Genomic DNA, 20,765 nt, shown 5'->3' on the forward strand with positions numbered 1-20,765 from the left:
CTTGTCTTCTGATAAATAGTCAAACACTGAGTTTGTACAACATGTCACGTCGAGGGCTACATTGGAGCCGTGTACACTTGTCTTCTGATGAATAGTCCAACCAAGAGTTTGTACAACATGTCGTGGCGAGGGCTACATTGGAGGCGTGTACACTTGTCTTCTGATGAATAGTCAAACCCAGAGTCTGGACAACATGTCGTGTCGAGGGCTACATTGGAGCCGTGTACACTTGTCTTCTGATGAATAGTCCAACCAAGAGTTTGTACAACATGTCGTGTCGAGGGCTACTTTCGAGCCGTGTACACTTGTCTTCTGATGAATAGTCAAACCATGAGTTTGGACAACAAGTCGTGTCGAGGGCTACATTGGAGCCGTGTACACTTGTCTTCTGATGAATAGTCAAACCATGAGTTTGGACAACAAGTCGTGTCGAGGGCTACATTGGAGCCGTGTACACTTGTCTTCTGATGAATAGTCCAACCAAGAGTTTGTACAACATGTCGTGGCGAGGGCTACATTGGAGGCGTGTACACTTGTCTTCTGATGAATAGTCAAACCATGAGTTTGGACAACAAGTCGTGTCGAGGGCTACATTGGAGGCGTGTACACTTGTCTTCTGATGAATAGTCCAACCAAGAGTTTGTACAACATGTCGTGGCGAGGGCTACATTGGAGGCGTGTACACTTGTCTTCTGATGAATAGTCAAACCATGAGTTTGGACAACAAGTCGTGTCGAGGGCTACATTGGAGCCGTGTACACTTGTCTTCTGATGAATAGTCCAACCAAGAGTTTGTACAACATGTCGTGTCGAGGGCTACTTTCGAGCCGTGTACACTTGTCTTCTGATGAATAGTCCAACCAAGAGTTTGTACAACATGTCGTGTCGAGGGCTACATTGGAGCCGTGTACACTTGTCTTCTGATGAATAGTGAAACCAAAAGTCTGGACATGTGTCGAGGGCTACATTGGAGCCGTGTACACTTGTCTTCTGATGAATAGTCAAACGAAGAGTCTGGACAACATGTCGTGTCGAGAGCTACATTGGAGCCGTGTACACTTGTCTTCTGATAAATAGTCAAACACTGAGTTTGTACAACATGTCACGTCGAGGGCTACATTGGAGCCGTGTACACTTGTCTTCTGATGAATAGTCCAACCAAGAGTTTGTACAACATGTCGTGGCGAGGGCTACATTGGAGGCGTGTACACTTGTCTTCTGATGAATAGTCAAACCCAGAGTCTGGACAACATGTCGTGTCGAGGGCTACTTTCGAGCCGTGTACACTTGTCTTCTGATGAATAGTCAAACCCAGAGTCTGGACAACATGTCGTGTCGAGGGCTACATTGGAGCCGTGTACACTTGTCTTCTGATGAATAGTCCAACCAAGAGTTTGTACAACATGTCGTGTCGAGGGCTACATTGGAGCCGTGTACACTTGTCTTCTGATGAATAGTCAAACGAAGAGTCTGGACAACATGTCGTGTCGAGAGCTACATTGGAGCCGTGTACACTTGTCTTCTGATAAATAGTCAAACACTGAGTTTGTACAACATGTCACGTCGAGGGCTACATTGGAGCCGTGTACACTTGTCTTCTGATGGATAGTCCAACCAAGAGTTTGTACAACATGTCGTGTCGAGGGCTACTTTCGAGCCGTGTACACTTGTCTTCTGATAAATAGTCAAACACTGAGTTTGTACAACATGTCACGTCGAGGGCTACATTGGAGCCGTGTACACTTGTCTTCTGATGAATAGTCAAACGAAGAGTCTGGACAACATGTCGTGTCGAGGGCTACATTGGAGCCGTGTACACTTGTCTTCTGATGAATAGTCAAACGAAGAGTCTGGACAACATGTCGTGTCGAGGGCTACATTGGAGCCGTGTACACTTGTCTTCTGATGGATAGTCCAACCAAGAGTTTGTACAACATGTCGTGTCGAGGGCTACTTTCGAGCCGTGTACACTTGTCTTCTGATAAATAGTCAAACACTGAGTTTGTACAACATGTCACGTCGAGGGCTACATTGGAGCCGTGTACACTTGTCTTCTGATGAATAGTCAAACGAAGAGTCTGGACAACATGTCGTGTCGAGGGCTACATTGGAGCCGTGTACACTTGTCTTCTGATGAATAGTCAAACCCAGAGTCTGGACAACATGTCGTGTCGAGGGCTACATTGGAGCCGTGTACACTAGTCTTGTCTTCTGATGAATAGTCAAACCCAGAGTCGTGTCGAGGGCTACATTGGTTATATGGTGTCGGACATATGGTTAAGGACCATACAGATATTGTGAGAGGAAACCCGCTATCGCCACTTCGTGGGCTACTCTTTTCGATTAGCAGCAAAGGATTTTTATATCCACCCCAGAGACAGGATAGTACATACTACGGCCTTTGTTACACCAGTTTTGGAGCACTGGCTCGAACGAGAAATAACCCAATGGGCCCACCGACGGGAATCGATCCTAGATCGAGCGCTGTACCACTGAGCTACGTTCCGCCTTCTGATGTAAGGAATGGCGATAGCGGGCTTCCTTTCTAATTATCCTTGAGGTCGACGCCATTTAACCGTAACTAAAATGTGTCGAGTGTGTTATTGAAATATTTCTTTCTTTTAGCAGAATGTACGTAATGAATGTTGCTTGCTGTTATTATTGTGGCGAGACGTAGCCCAGTGGTAAAGAATTGATCCCCGTCGGTGGGCCCTTTGGGCTATTTCTCGTTCCAGCCAGTTCACCACGACTTGTATATCAAAGGCCGTGGTATGTACTGTGCTGTATGTGGGATTGTGCATATAAAAGATCCCTTGCTAGTAATGGAAACATGTAGCGGGTTTTCTTTCTAAGACTATGTCAGAATTACCAAATGTTTGACATCAATGACATAAATCAATGTGCTCTAGTGGTGTCGTTAAACAAAACAAACAAACTTTTAATAAATCAATGTGCTCTAGTGGTGTCGTTAAACAAAACAAACTTTAACTTTCTGCTATTCGGTAGCTAATAAGTAGAAAGCACGATTCCTTTCTCAATCATTTTGCTAAGCGTTGAAATAACCATGTGCTACATATCGAATAGCCGTCGTTTAATGTGCTGAGGTGTCGTTACTACAATTTGAAGTACAGATTTCACAGAATCCGGTAGACTTGGTTTTACCATCCGAGACGTATGGCAGTCGACAACATATGGAGTTTTGGTAAATACAGTTATATTTGACCTCAGAAGACAGTCATCTTCCCATTTGGTTGACCGGAAATATATCCGCCAAGTAGTCTGCTGTTTGACTGTAATTATTTCATGGCAGGCAGCTTTGAAGTGGCAACTATTAGACTGATGTTGACAGGGGAGAGTATATAGTTTGTAAACGTGTAACCGTTTGACAGTGAAGACGTTTTTGTGGTAATTTCGGCCCATTCAAAAGGAATGGTTTTTTGTGTGTGTAAAATAGGCGTACTCCAGCCAGGATTAGTGGGAGTTTTACTTTGAACCAATATCCTGGAAGAAAGAGCTGGACAACAGGGGTTGTCCTTTTCAGGGCATGTTGCCCTTAGGCAGGCACATGTGCATAAACAAATCTATGGGCCTACTGATAAATAATACTGATATTGATAAAAGTGCTATAGCCACTAACGCTATATAGAAAAATAATTATAGCGTAAATGATTGTGGTCTGTGGACATATTGTTAACCTAGGACAGTGCAAATGATTATCGAACAATTCGGACATTATTTGCGTCACGGACTTCCGGCTAATAAACGTATCGGTTCACAGGATATTGCTCCGCTTCAAGCATTCGAGGTGAGATACCGGTTGAATCCATAATCAACCGAAGAGTTCCGAATGGTATGGTAACTTGATTAAACTTGTGACTCCGTCGTCAAGTGAATGAAATATACTGAACGTCTTGATTACATGCCACGTGTTGCATATACTGATATGGAAGTGGTTTATTTTCGTTTAAGTTTTCAATTCAGAATTGTGGTATGTAATACATATTGAAAACAGCTGCACAATCTGCTAAAAGTCTATCTTTGATAAATGTTAAAGTGGTTAGGGACGTGGCTGGCGTAAATACGGAAATATTCAAACATTATGTCTAAGCAGATGAATATCAGAATCAATTGTAGCTGCAGATGGCTAAAACATTATAACCTACTTAAGTTAGAAAGCTGTTGAAATCCCTTTCCAAATATAAACCTAATAATACGTTTATTACTTGTTTAAGAATCTCAACTACGTCCCAACAATCTCGCCCCGCCCCACTTTCCCACTCATCTTGCAACCAAAGAAAAAACAAAAAATAGTTTCTGTTTTCATTTCTGAAAACAAGGATGGTAGACATTTATTTATACTGCTGGGAAATATATATATATTTTAAAGTTCTCATTTTGTAAAAAAAAAATCTCATTCAGCATTTTAAAATCGTTTTTAAAATAAAGGGAAATCTAGCATAATAATAAGTTTACAAATGTTTTAAACGTTTTGTTATGGGGATTTTTCTTCTATAATTAACGTAACCAGCGAAATCATCAGTTCCAGGCAGAGAAAAACTCATGTTATTTAGTTGAGCTTAAATGTATATTTAAATTGTTGTTTTGATTGGGGGTTTTCTTGGGGTTTTGTTCGTCGTTGTTGTCTTTTTCTTGGGTTTTGTTTTTTGGTTTGTTGTTTGGTTGTTTGTTTGTTTTTACCTTGAAGGTACAAAAAACCCACAAACAAAACAAAAAACAAACAAAAAACCCCACAAACAACAATTTTGTATGGATTAGCTTTGCCAGTATCAGATGGAGTCTGGCGGTTAAGAGTTGTAATATAATGCGCTTGCATTTCAAGTTCTCAATCTTATTTTCAGAGGTCAGTTGTTTCTTGAAGCCAGCCATCTTAGGAACCAGATTCGTCATGTTTATCAGGACTATCAAACGATATTTCAGATATTTCAGACCCTTTAGCAACAATAGCAATTATACGACACCATATACATAAATTGCAGATTATTTGGATCCATCACCCAGACTGTCAGGTTCGTTGGAGGAAAATCAGAAAGAAACAGTTTTATTCACTTCTTTCGAGATGTTGTACATAAAACTGTTTAAATAGCATTGCCAAGAGAGTGTCTGATAAAGATGAAAATCCATAAAATATGTTGATTCTAGTGATACTGTCTACAGCAATCTGATACGAAGTGCACAAGGAGATTAATAAAGTTGAAAGATAGTTTAATCTAAAGGTTTTTTCACGTAGTTGTATTTATAAAGACTATATTTAGTTACATTTAATGTCTCACGCACTATTAGTACATGTTGGTTTTTTTTTTTTTTTTTTTTTTTTTTTTTTTTTTTTTTTTTTTTTTTTTTTTTTTTTTTTTTTTATTCTGTTTATGCAATTGCTTTTAGGAACAAGTCTCGATAACAACGTTTTTATAGGCGTCGGGAAATGATAGCAACTGGCGTGGGGGAGGTAGCTATATTTTAACTGGAAGAAGGAAGGAATGTTTTATTTAAAGTGACCAACTCCACTTTTCTGGTCATCCTGGTATTTCTAATACCACACCATCAATTTTTTTTATTTTTTTTAAACCCGCACGTACTTCTGAGTAGTAACGGTTATGGAGACGAACTCTAGTCTATTTTTAAGGGTATTTCAATGTCACACTCTTTATTCAGTCTGTTGTAACTTTATTCAAATGTGTTACAGGTTTGTAGATTAACTAACTACACTTAGTGTAATTTTCACGGGTTGAAATTAGGGTTTGCGACTTTAACGACGCACGACACATTTTAATGACGACTATGTGTGGCCGAAAATATAGTGAAAGGACCACTCAGATACTAAGAGAGGAATTCTGTTGCCACCACGCAATGCACTACTATTTCCGATGAGCAGCGAGGTGTCTTTTACATGCAGCATCCCACAGACATGATAGTACATACACGGCCTTTGGTAAACCGGTTGTGGAGCACTAGCTGCATCGAATATTAATTGCATTTTCAACGGTGGGAACGCATTATCTTCAGAGATTCGGAGCAATGCCGTCCTCGACGCCTTTGCATATACATGTAGTTTGGTAGTTTGATAGTTGTGTAGTGCTAGTAGTGCTAGTTTTGATTTATTAAACTAATCTTGTAGTGGCAGCCCACTTTGTGACGGTGCAAAAGGGATAAGATCTCCAGTAAAGGATTTCCTTGGGAGTGGCTGTCTTCCTATAGACGAAGCACTAGATACAGATTCATGGAATCAACCACTATTTTGCCAAATGCCCATTCGACTCTGCATTGAGCAGAGATACGGCTTTGATCATGTATTACAGTGTTGTTTTTCAGATTCTGATTTAAAAAAGTATATTGTTGACTTTGAAACAAGTTCACAGAATCTAGTATCATTGCTTTCATCCAATCGTATTTTGGAGCAATCGGCAATGTCGCTGAGTAAACCAAAAAAAAGGGTCTACCTGTCATTATGGGATGATGCTGGCGATGGCAGCCCATCGATTGCCCCCATCCACGGGAGGAAGTCATTATCGCAGCAGTAGAAGCTCGGCTGATTGTTGTTTGGAGCTGACGCTGGGCACGTCAGACAGAACGAGAAGTGATGCCGGTTGGCAGTTGACAGCTCAAGACATCGAGACTAATACCCGGCGAATAGGACACGCATATCGTGTGGCCATACTTTATTGACGGACTCGGTATACCGTGTGTTATATCTTTGATATATCTTTGATCTCTCTCTAGATTAGATGGTCCACAGTCACCTCCAACAATCGATTATCTCTTCAGTGAATGCCTCGGCAACTTTGTCAGCGTCTCCCCTGGGCTCTCTCGGTCTCTATCTCTTGCAGAAATATCTGATTTTTAATGCATTGGTATTGTAATGTCAATTATTGGATATGTGAATTCGAAATCTGTTCAAGTACAACTATTACAAAATGCTATTAGTAAGACAGCGGTTATTAAGGAAGTCAAAGTGAAGCGTAGAAACCCAATAATTTTGAAGAGTGGAAGGCGTGTGTGTGTGTGGGGGGGGGGGGGGGGGGAGAGTGTAGAACGTAAATGTTGACATCTAATATTAATGGAATGGCAACTGTCAAAGGCACGCATTATTAAGATGTCTAGATGCATTCTACTTATATGTAACATTGGTTCTGATGAAAAACAAAATGAAATTATTGTAAAACAAATTAGCTTTCACAGAGGGGACAAAATCGTTAACAAATCCTATGCTGTTTTTGTTTTTCTACGTCCACAAGCAATTTGCTAACACGACAATAAGCTTTAACCATTTTGCTATTAGATGCTAATAAAATTACACAGATACGCACACGCAAAAACGTCTTTCCCTTCGGAACTTCAAATCTGACTTAACATCCTGAATATGTCATGTACGTGGACTAAGAAACATTGTAATCTTTGTAGACGTTTCTATTGAATAAATATTGACATACCGGCATCTCTGTAAATGTGTCTACAAGCTTTCAGCCCTCAAATTTCACGTCGGCAATTAGCAGTGCCGCTGCCAAACGTTGTTGCAAAATTGAACCTCAACAATATTTTTATTATCGGGTATGTGTTATTTTATCTGTAAGATAATCTGAATTTTAAGTATTGGGCTTTGCATTTTGTAAGTGCCATATGTATAGATCAACATAACAATAACAGTTTAACAAAATATTTCTCTATTTTTACTGCACAGTGGTAAAGCGTTCGCTTGATGCACGGTCTGTCTAGGATCGATCCCCGTCGGTGGACACATTGGGCTATTTCTCGCTCCAGCAAGTGCATAACGACTGGTATGTCAAAGGCCGTGGTATGTACTACTCTGTCTGTGGGATGGTGCATATAAAAGATCCCTTGCTGCTAATCGAAAAAAGTAGCCCATTAAGTGGCGACAGCAGGTTTCCTCTCTCAATATAATTGTGGTCCTTAACCATATGTCCGACACCATATAAATGTAAATAAAATGTGTTGAGTGTGTCTTTAAATAAAAATGTATCTATATATTGCATGCTGATGTATATATAACTTTCAAAACTTATATTGCCATAATTAGGTTTACCAAAACCTTCACAAAAACTAATTATTAGTAACTACAGACAACAATGAAACCATACAATATCTACCCAATGAATTCTGAAAATAGTGTTCTATTTCAAAATACTACTTCAATCTTTGGCTCCAAAAATAAATCGTAATTCATTATTTTAATTTCAGACACAATGCAGTCCATTTTATAATATAACTTTAAAAATATAGTATATAGAATATATATTTAAAAACAATCAATATATAAAATACTAGGTACATGTTTTGCAAATGTTGTTTCGGGCTTAAAAGTGTATACACGGTTACAAAGCTAGTAAAAATCGTCCAAAATATCAACGTTACAAACAAGGTGTACTCTATAACATATTAAAATGCGGAATTAAATTTTAAGAAACGGTAATTCATAATATGAACATGTTATACAAAGTATTCTCCATTACAGGTTTTAATGCAGAGTTAAATTTTAAAACACGAAAATAGGTCATAATTATTTTTTAACTCGTAAGGAATTTAATCATCGTCTAAAGTGGAAATGTAACCCCAGTTGCTGTCTAACTCAAAGTACACGTTATTAAAGTGCTTCACCAGGGCTAGATTCGTGAGGTGGGACGTGATGTGGGCACACGTTCTGACAGTGCGGGAAGCCAGTGCATGTGTCCAAGATACGATCATATAGATTAACTGAAACTGGACTTTCTCTCGGAGGTGTTTGTGTAATCAATACGCACCACACTCGGTAGAAGGAGTTAGTTCGGCAATGACTTAGACCAAAGATGATTCAATGCAGAACAAATGTATTGGGATTAGAGGTAGGTGGGGTGGAGGATGTCCTCCCATTTTGCCTACACTCAGTTTGCCTACAACACAATTTGCCTACACTCTGTATGAAAAGATGACATACCCAGTTAAAAGTGGAACATTCCATGTATGCTCCCTATGTATAAAAATAACATTACACAACAAAAACAATTAAATTATTAAAATGGGATCATTGGACTAATACTACTCACCATAAAGAGCATGAAATCACCTTTGCGCTACTAAGCACCAATTACTTTACTTAAGTTCATTATAATCTAATTGTTTATATAATACAATGTTTATATATTGGTTTGAGACACAAAATAATAGGGACTGTCCATTTATTAACTGGGCATGTCATTTTTTCATACTGTAGGAAAACTGAGTGTAGGCATACTGGGTTGTAGGCAAAATGGGTTGTAGGCAAAGTGGGTTGTAGGCAGAATGGGAGGGAACCGGGTGGAGAATCCGGGAATCACTGTCATGTGGGTTGTTGAACTGCGGAGACGTCAGCTTATATCAGTTTTCATGCGTTGTGTAGTTTTGTGTGCCTATTCGGTTATTTTGCGCTGCGAGTTTGTGTGTGTGTGTGTGTGTGTGTGTGTGTGTGTGTGAGAGAGAGAGAGAGAGAGAGAGAGAGAGAGAGAGAGAGAGAGAGAGAGAGAGAGAGAGAGAGAGAGAGAGAGTTTGAGCGCATGCGTGTGTTTTTAACGATATCTGGAGTGGGTGGGAAGTACACATTTTAGTGAACGGGACACAGTCTCTAGAGGGAGACACAGGCCATAGTTTTCTCTGTTTATATAGAATGGCGGGGAGGGGGGGGGGGGGGCAGGCCTCAGTTCCTACGGGCCTGTGATGGCCAGTGACTGACTTATTATACGAGATGATAACCTTGGGCAATCCTAAATTGACTTGTGGAAAACTACTCGACTTTCAACATTTGTATAATATACAAAAGTATAAGAAAAGAAAGCGAGAGATAAAAATTGAAAAAATGTCCAATGTATATATAGTTTTACTAGATATGTTGCCTGACCTTGGTGTGACCTTGATGTGACCTGGCATGACCTGACTTGACCTAAACCCGTCTCACCTCCCTCTCCTAAATGAAATTATAACCTTCGACCTTCTCTTGCAGTACATTTTTTTAGAAAAGAATAGAATAGAATAGAATATAGAATAGAATAGAATATGTAATAGAATGAAATAAAATGAAATGATAATAAAATTTAAGAAACGTGCACAAAACCTGAATGTAAGGTAAATCACAGAACCGGTGATAGACTGCACGCTATTGGTGGTACCACCATGACCGTGTTTGACACCAGTATAAATGATGTCACGTTTGTGCTGGTTAATGTAATTATAAAACTCGACTAATCACGCACTCCCAGAGACTGTGGGAAAACTAATATAACTGGTGTCACGCGTTGCCACAACACTTTATGACGCTTTCTAATATCAGTGTCTACAGACATTCAATTATCAATGCAAGGCGTTCACCTCCTGTGTTATGTCACAAAGGTATTGATTCCCGTGCTCTCAGAATTGACGTTTTCATTATCTAGATGTCGACGATTTCACATTCAATAGACATTAAGTGGGAAAAATAAGGAGTGAATTGGAGCATGTAACAAGTGAAAAGTGCTTATCAGATCTGAAAAGAAAGAAGAGTGAGAAAATGTATGAATACTAGTGGCTAATTGGAGGTTATTACTAAAACGCGTTTCCGAAAGGCTAGTGACGTGTTATGCATTGAAATTGCTTTGACCTTTCATTGATACCTAGTGCTCGGTGCTGTGTTAAAGATGTGGTGTTATTCGTTCGTTCGTTCTTTCGTTCGTTCGTTCATTTATTCGTTTCACGACTTCCGCAGACAATATGCATTGTGTTTATTTGTTACATAACAAACCAATATTTATCAAATACAGTAATTTCCCATCTACTTATTCCTATCTGACAAACTTCAATTTGCAAATCGTTTGTCAAATTTTTTTCTGCTTAAAATAAATAAAATAAAATAAAATGAAAACCTAACCGTATAGATGCACGTCAAGCTTATATGTTTGGTCCCCTGCTACTTTTATTATGTATTAATGATCGATCTCAGAAAAGGATCAAGGAAAATATCTTAATGATACGTATATCTGCATTATTAAGGTGATCTCGGGTTGCGATACAAGATATTTTTTACCTCTATCACAAAATGTTCTGCAAATTTATGAAACTGTTCAGTAAAGTAGTTTTGAACACAGATGAATCAATAATTGGTTGTTGGATGTGTGATAATTCTGACACGTAGTCGTCAGAGAAAAGTCACTACGTGGTTTCATTAGCAGCAAGTGTTCGTTTATATCCAGTTCCCATATACAGGACTCTGCATCCCACAACCTTTGATATAATAGTCGTGGGGCACTGATTGGAATGGGGAAAACGCAATGGGTTTGTCGAAATTAGCTGTGGAGATTCTGGTAGAGAACAGTTGTGAAAACGGAATGTAAGTGTTTGTTTCTCTAAAATGGAAAACAAGATTAACACAACTAATGAGTAGGACTGCATCCCTGAATGACAATTCGATATAAGTGGGGACATAATTGAAAGTGATACATGCATTGTGAGTTGAAGCCCCCACTCTGGTACAAACCCACTATCTACCAGCATCCAACACGTAAACTTAGCTAATGAGCCGTTATGAATGGTAACTGATAACACGTTTTACCCTCAATAAAATCGCTTCCAAGATAAGAGGAAGTCAAAGAAACCAGTACCCACGCAAACAGCCTTAAATATGATAACCTAACCACTGAACCATCGCGACGGATGTTTATAGTTGAAATGGTAATTGATATAACAAGTTCCTTTCCTGATAAATAGCCCACAAGTCTACAAGCTGCTACAGAAAGAACAGAACAGAACAGAATTTATTTACACTCTGTAAGCACAGCCTTCGTCACGATGACCTAACTACTTAACCGTCAGTGTTTATAGTTTGACAATTGATATATAAAAGGTACATTTTGAGTAAAGTCGCTCCCAATCTGAGGAGCAACTGCAGGGACCAGTGCCTACGCAGATAGATCTAACAGAGCTATCGAGAGGGCAGTTGATAAACAAGTTAATTTTGTGATCAATGACTATTGATATACAAGTACGTTTTGTGATCAATGGCATTTTATTAACAAATACATTTTGTGATCAGTGACAATTGATAAACAAGTATATATATTTTTCACCAGTAGCAGTTGACAAAAGGTACATGTTGTGATTATAGCAATTGATAACCAAGAACATTTTGTGGTAAATGACAATTGATAAACAATTACACTTTCGCGATAAATTGCTCCCGAATTTTTACATTCAGCTAGAAAAACAAGTCCTTAAAAATACAGCCCTAACCACTGAGCCACCCAGACGGTTGTTTATAGTTGAAATGGCAATTGATGTAAGAAGTAGAATTTCCGATAAATCGCTCCCGAGTGGAGGAGCCGCCAGAGTGTTAGTAAAGGGCGCACCTGTCGCGGCTCATGGCCAATTCGTCGGCGGACGGCACCGAAGCGTGCGTTACTGATTGACATGTCACTCCGGAAAACCACGAAGCATGGAAGCGGACAGAGAACATCATTAAATACACGATTACCGCAGAGATGTGCTATCTCCATTTGTAAGCATCTGTCCAATCGATGTTTGTTTTACCTTCCGCTGTTTTATTTATCTGCGTGGGTTTAGTGAAGGGTTTGCCCCAAACAGATGTGTTTGCCATCCATGTGTGCGAAATTTGTAGCTATATATTATCTTAATTACTTTGTCTTGGTTGCCAAATGTAATATAATTCCAGCAACAACGATGACTGTTTAGCCATATTTTATGAAAAATTTAATGGCGTGTTCATCATTTTCACTGAATGTTTGTAGATAGTTTTAATACCCATGTTTAACTGAATCTGAACATATCTAAAACTTATTGCATTATTTATCAGTCAGAGGTATGCTGCTGCAACCTGTATTCATTTTTTTATGCATGCAAATAAAAAACTACTTATTCAATTGCTGATGAGAACGACTTTTATTATCGTCGGTGGGATACTATATCACCACAGTGGATTATCGCTAGGTTGCTTATCTGCATTACCATAGAATTGTACGTGTAGCGAATGGGAAATACAGAACACCTTGTACCACCCGACCCCACCCTCCCTCTCTCTCTCTCTCTCTCTCTCTCTCTCTCTCTCTCTCTCTCTCTCTCTCTCTCTCTCTCTCTCTCTCTCTCTCTCTCTCTCTCTTACTTCACCACAGTGTATAAATAACCATATGTTAGATTTTTAAAATGTGCTTAACTGTCGCTTTACAAATAGTATTTTTTGTTGCATCACACAAATATCTTACAAGTAGTTTGTACTCATGCCTGCTCAGCAGAGAGACGGTAAAACATTTGTGACATCTGTTCTATACAATTATGGTGTATTAATATACACATGATCGGCCATGCATCTATTGTATTCAATAACAAAACGTGAGTGTCATGATTCAACATTAATGTACAAATGTCACAGCTGTGAAACATGTCGCGTGCAATTAGGTTAACCATGTTTTTATGTTTCATTTTTTGTTTAAATCAACATATCTAAGAGTTTGTATAAAAACAAAAACAATGGCAGCTTCCAGTAAATGGCGGCAGCAGATGGCTAAACCATGTGACATGCTACTCGTTCATTGTTCAAATGTCATCTCTAATGGTACGTTTTCACTGTGCGATTTATAGCAACATCGTACTGTATAACACGCCCCATTCTTGTGATTAAATATAATCCATATTTGTTAAGATTCATCTCTGTAAATCAAAGTACATAACCAATCCATGTTCTTTGATACATGGCGAGGGCATTTGAAATATCTGTTCTTTTTATATGTCACACGCAAAGCATGGAATGTACAAAACTCTTATTATTTATTATTAATTAGTTAATATTAATTAATACATCCAAAACCCATTTTGTTTGGTACATACGAAACTCATATTATTTATTATTAATTAGTTAATATTAATCAATACATCCAAAACCCATTTTGTTTGGTACATACGAAACTCATATTATTTATTATTAATTAGTTAATATTAATTAATACATCCAAAACCCATTTTGTTTGGTACATATGAAACTCATTTTGATTCATAAATGTCTCCAGTGGATCAAAGTATTTACTAAGGCTTTAATACACATCTCAGAAGTTTTTCAAGTGACCGGTCTGTCCTAACAGCCGTTAATGTCAACGATTAATATGAAAACAGCAGTGTTTAACGTGTGTCCATAAGCTGTGCAATTATCCGTAGCGTAATTATAGATGTTAGAAACTGTGCTAATTGTCGATGGCATCAATACGTGTTTTCAAACACTTTACCATCGTTAATAATCTTGCATTGATTTGTGGATCCATGGTCTGCTACCGTAGCTTGAGCAGTGATACACGTGCTGTTTCGATTCTCGTCTGCTCGCTGTGTTTACTGGCGCGAATGTATTATCACCGAGTACCGGTGTCCGTCAACACTTCACATAGTCTTCAGCCAGCGAAAGCAGATGGTCCCATTACACAGTGTTTGGGTTCCTTCTCATGGGTTCGATTTCTTTGTAATGCACGATGAAGAACATTTTTAATCACTTCCTAATTTTCGTTCCCTGTTGAGTTAAACTAGTTATACAAGCAGATCACCACATCTCCAGCGCAAACAGATTAATATGATACATAATATGTTAGCATGTTTGTGCTGCGAAAGTGGGTACTTTTGAGTGATTGAGAAAGAGAGAGTGTGTGTGTGTGTGGGGGGGGGGGGGGGGGGGGGGGTAGAGGGGAGAGAGGAAACGTAAAGAGAGTGAGAGTGAGAGAGAATGCGATAGAGATATAGATAAATAGACGACAGACAGACAGACAGACAGACAGAGAGATAGATAAATAGATAGATAGATAGATAGACAGACAGACAGACAGACAGACAGACAGACAGACAGATAGATAGATCGATAGACAGAAAGAGAGAGAGACAGAGAGAGAGAGAGAGAGAGGGGGGGGTAGGGGGAGGTAGAGGGGAGAGAAAGAAAAAAAAGAAAGAGAGAGGGGAGAGTAGAGATATTGCGCGCGCGAGAGAGAGAGAGAGAGAGAGGGAGAGAGAGAGAGAGAGAGAGAGAGAGAGAGAGAGAGAGAGGGTGAGGGAGAGAGAAAGAGACAGATGGGCGGGATAAAAGAGAGAGAGAGAGAGAGAGAGAGAGAGAGAGAGAGAGAGAGAGAGAGAGAGGAAGAGAGAGGAGATGGGCGGGATAAGAGAGAAAGAGACAGACAGAGACAGACAGAGACATAGAGACCAAGGAAGACTGAGATAAAGAGATGAATGGAGGGGAGAGAAACAAAGAAAGAGGAGCACAGAGTTTATTTTGCTGTGATATGTTGTATGATTACCAAACGATTGTTAACAATTGCTATGGAAACAGGACTCGGCATCATTGCGTTAGGTCTAGTAAACCAATATGGTTGAATATAACAAATGTTGTATTCAGAAACACTAAATTGAATAGGCATAGTAGATATATATATATATATATATATATATATATATATATATCACAATGAAACACATATTTATCGTCATTGATAGCACGAAGGGAAGAATATATCAAAATGGATTTCTCCAATGACAGTAATTCGCTTGGGAGATAACACTATGTATATATAAACGTACACATATAATACATTTCAATAATCATGACACACACACGACACCAGAAAACTGAAAACTTAATTCACAGGCAGTGAAAAATTTATACGTAATTGTAACTTAAATGAAGGATCATAAACAAATTACTGATTGATATTTATATAAACATTTTCATATATATATATATATACTAGTATACAAAAATGACGCAGTTGTTATGGCGACTGTATAACAACAACACAAAATGTCTATCATGTTGACGACTGCTGGAGATATTTGAACCGTGAATCTCTCCTCTCTCTCACTTATTGATTTATTCCAAGACGGTGTTTTCCATTTTCGCTCAACTTAATTTTAGCATCCTCCAAATTAACGAGCCTCATTTCGCGCGCTATTTTTGCGTCGTGTTTCACTCACCTTATGAACATCTCCACCCCTGTTGCTTCCATACACCTTTTAATCCCTTTCCACGACTTTTTCAGCTTGAAAACCTGCAGGGCCGTCAGGGGTAAGCGTGGATCTGTCGGCGCCGGCGGAGCGGGTTCTTCCAAACGCTCCGCCATTTCTTCCTCGATTTCATTGGGAACCTCACTCTGAATCGAATGCGGATCTCGCGACGGCTGGCAGCCCATGCTGCCTTCATATATCGATCCGCTCTCGACCTGCCGCTCACCGCGTGCTGTAGCCCGAATTAATTCATAGTAGCCATCAACTGGACAACTTTGGCGTTAAGTTACCGTTACAAACTAAACACTTTCGCACACATATTATATTATAAACACGATGCGCTTGTCTTAGTGCACGGGGCATGGGGGAATAGTAGTATTATAAAGGGCGTCCACTCCCATGGCAACATTTGCAGTTAATTATTGTATGCCAGTTCAAAGATTGCGAAGAATTAATGTAAACAGAGTTATGACTGTAAACATTTAAATAAGAGATTGATAGGCCAGCGTCAACACTGAGTCGAGTCGATGATGCACGTATATTATGCACCTGAAAAAAATAAATATATATATATATATATTTATGTCATATCCTAACATGTTATTATTGTTATGTTATCGGAATCAAGTCATAATATACTATATATGATATATCACATCCCATTTAATATTGTCACATATTCACATCTCATCAGATCACATCACATCACATTGTTACATCACACCCAGTAACACATCACATCACATTGTCACAACATCAAATAACGTCGCATCACATAGAAGATCACATTACATCACATTGTTGTATCACATCAAATAGTGTCGCATCACGTATCACGCCATATCATTTCATAAACAGGTCGCATGGCATAACATCACATCATGTCACATATATATGAAATCATGTCATATACATCGTATCACATTTTACATTGTACAGTCATAACATACCATTAATACTCGTATCATATCGAGTAACAGCAGAAACAGTTGGTTTAGTCCACACAATACCAGCTTATAGATTCTCACAGGTATCAGTAAAATGATAATCCCATAATCATAACGTCAGCAAAGTAAACAATTTAAAAAGAAACAAAATCATACTAGTTCTCGACCATTCAAGTTACGATCTCTAATAAACAGCCCATTAGGCTATTTCTCGTTCCAGCCAGTGCACCACAACTTGTGTAACAAAGGCCGTGGTATGTACTATCCTGTCTGTGGGACGGTACATACAAAATATCCCTTGCTACTAATGTGAAAATGTAGCGGGTTTCGTCTCTATGACTGTGTCAAAATGACCATATGTTTGACATCCAATAGTCGATGATTAATAAATCAATGTGCTCTAGTGGTGTCGTTAAAGAAAACAAACTTTTATCTCTAATAAACATTTCATGTTATTTCTTTTAACAAATCAGTTTTCAATTTGCACTCTGTCGTACCCAAATTATGTTATTAATTTTCAGAATATATTTTCTATAGTTTTAAATCCTCGTCTAAATCCATTTTCCAATACAGGTTTCTTTTCTTGCAAAGGCAAAAATAGTGTTTCGATTATAAAAATGTTTGACAGCTGAAGTTGTTTATTGATTTAAATAATTGTTTTCTTTAATTTGCCCCGTGACTGACATGTTGATGCGTGTTCCATGGTCAGAGCTTCTGAATTAATCACATTCTATAAATGGATTCTGTAGGCGTGCATACGATAGTTTAGTTTAACAGCACTGTGAGTGTGTTTATCTGCGTGTGTGTGTATGCGAATGTCTGTCATGTGTGTGTGTGGGTGAGGGTGGATGTGTGTTGTATGTGTGTGTGTGTGTGTGGTGTGTGTGTGTGTGTGTGTGTGGATGTATATATATATATTTTGTGTGTGTGTGTGTGTGTGTGTGTGTGTGTGCGTGCGTGTGTGTGTACAAACGTACGAAAAAAACATAACACATAATGTGTATGTGTAAACATTCGTCTGCGTATGAAATATATACGATCTTGCTGCAGTAACCGTGCAGATCAATTTGTACTGCTTGATTACCAATACCTACAAGTACACGAGTGATATGCTTAATGATAAATGATCCAAATGGCTAGGGTTCATATCGTATCACATTCAGATTACAATAGCGTTCGTATTGATTGTGCATTAAATCAAGCACGAGAGTCGATTTCACCCGTGTTAACTGCGGAACTGTCTTACTAGCTCGTGCAGTTATCATGTGTTTTCATAGCGCATTATGAAGGCATTTCCATTCATTACATTTTGTAGTATTCAATAGTATGTCCGTCTTGTTATTTAATATGCGCTTTTCTATGAAGGTATTTCCATTTATTACATTTTAAACATATATTTGACATGATGGGTAGATTTAAGAGTTGTTTAAATATTGTGTACGTTTACATTTAACAGCCTGTTGTTGATTTAGTAAATGTGATCACGGGTAGGCCTACTTGATGTACCTGTAGTGTAAACTGAATAATCATCAATATTTAGATTACTAAAATATACTAAATGGCAAAAGAAACGCAAGTACATGTATATGCAATTACCTTTACATAGTCCCGGCTTTAGTTAAATTATAACATGATATCAATTATAAATATGTCAGCGTTTATCTGTCTATGTCACATGATCGCCTAAAACCAGCACGTGTATGCGTGCGTACTCGTCTGTATTTTTTGTGTATGTGTATGTGTGTTTGCGTTTGCGTTTGCGTGCATGTGTGTGTTTAAATGTGAGCAGGTATGTGATTGTCTCTCTCTCTCTCTCTCTCTCTCTCTCCTCTCTCTCTCTCTCTCTCTCTCTCTCTCTCTCTCTCTCTCTGTGTATATGTGTGTGTGTGTGTGTCTGTGTATGTGTGTCAGAGTCTCTGTCAATGTGTGTGTTTATGTCTGTATGTGTCTACGTTTAAGACTAGTAAAACTAATAACACATCATACACAATACACGTTTGAATGTCAGTATTTTGTGTTGGTCAAATATAGGCCTCAACAAATTCATCGTCGTATGAACTATCTGTAGTGAATATATAACGTACGTCAGACCCGACTGTCTGATATGTAGATTAATGCTGTGCCACACACAGTCCAGATCACTTGGTCTTCCCAATATTGTCAATCAGCAGCTGGTTTGTTTCCCCACAGAAAGGACAGCACATTCTACGGTATTTTGTAAATTGTGAAGCACTGGCTGGAACGAGAAACAACTTAGGCCCCAAACACATCTGAGTTGAGTCTGGGTCTTGTGAGTAAGGTGCCATCAAAAACCCTGCATTAAATCCAATGTGATAAAACACACCGCATCTGTGCTAGAGCGAACTACAGATCAGGCAGCAGACAACGTTGAACATGCGCTATAGTTTAACACAGCCAGACTGGCAGCTGTATTAATGACCGAGCCTTACTTTTTTCATTTTTCGCACAGTGCTGGATTCTCGTAACTACTAGTGGACTTTATAGAAGATGATATATGTATAACAAAGATTAAACGTAACTCAGACGTCAATATACATAAGATATGGTCTCATACGCCGTTGAATTATGGCCAGAGTGTAAATAAAGTTCAGTTCAGTTCACTTCAGTTGTTACCGTCACACTCACCACAACCAGACCTAAACTCTGCATAGGTGTGTTTTGGGACTTAGTTTCCACAAAAGTCAAGCAATTCTACAATCTTTCACAAAATCAGAACTCTTATTCGGCAGAGCACTGCCTGAAATTGTTAGATCGAACCATCTCGGTTGACTAATTTTTTGAATGGGTTTTCGAGTCCCAACCACTTCCCCACGACTGGCATGTGCTATCCTGGCTGTGGGAAAGTACATATAAAAGAGATTTTGCTGATAATGGGAAAATGTAGCGTGTTTCCCATTGTAGACTGTGTGCTACTAGTTCTGTCACCCTTCCACGCATTTTGGTCTTGCAGCCCTCACTCTTTGAATAGATAAAATTCACTCTGGATGGGAGATGGTACCAGGATGTGAACCCATTACCGCGCCTGGTGACCCCCCCCCCCCCCCCCCGAAAATATAAAACTCGCTCTGGATGGGAGCCGGTGTACCAGGATGCCCACATATTACCGCGCCTGGTGGTCTTGTCCCTTCCCCTTTAAATAGGTAAAACTCACTGTTAATGGGAACCAGTACCAAGATGTGAACCCATTACCTAACTATCAGCCTTCTGTTCGCTGGTTCAACCTGCTACACCACCGAGACCGGTTGAAAGACAAACAAAACCTCTTCCCCGGCTATGCTTGTGAATATTGGATGAAAGTAATCACATTCCTGTGTTTCACAGACGAGAACTTCTGCCAGCTATACACCTTTCATCGCGGCGTCTTTTCATCCACCGGATTGCCGGTTACGTTTCGCGCCTAATTATGACTCCTTGAGGAAAAATCTAACAAATAGTGTGATGTAACCGACGATAATTGAATTCAGCTGTCAAAGAAAACTGTCAAGGAAGCCATTGGCGACAGAGATGCGCTCTTTTTTATGTTGGTGATAAAACTCCAAGCGCAGCATTGTTAGGCTGAGAGAAGTGTTATGCTATTTTGTTTATATATGTATAGGATACTATCAAAGCTAATGTTTGTTTTGTTTAACGACACCACTAGAGCACATTGATTTATTATTCATTTGCTTGTGGATGTCAAACAATTGGAAATTTAGACTCATAGTCTTAGAAAGGAAACCCGCTAGGACTCTTTTATAAGCACCATCGCACGGACAGAATAGCATATGCCACGATCGTTAATATGCCAGACGCGGAGCACTGACT

The 20,765-nt window shown here is 39.0% G+C and overlaps 1 protein-coding gene across 1 annotated transcript in view; it reads right to left on the reverse strand.

The window, feature by feature from the left end:
* LOC121371424 (globin-5-like) overlaps positions 1-16,249 on the reverse strand; it is a 44,222-nt gene extending 27,973 nt beyond the window's left edge. The window contains exon 1 of the mRNA XM_041497304.1: positions 15,964-16,249. Within this exon, the coding sequence (XP_041353238.1) occupies positions 15,964-16,178 (215 nt within the window). The 5' untranslated portion in view covers positions 16,179-16,249. The remainder of the gene's footprint in view (positions 1-15,963) is intronic.
* Positions 16,250-20,765: the final 4,516 nt, after the last annotated feature.

This window comes from Gigantopelta aegis, chromosome 4 (genome assembly GCF_016097555.1).
Source record: "Gigantopelta aegis isolate Gae_Host chromosome 4, Gae_host_genome, whole genome shotgun sequence".
Lineage (NCBI taxonomy): Eukaryota > Metazoa > Mollusca > Gastropoda > Neomphalida > Peltospiridae > Gigantopelta > Gigantopelta aegis.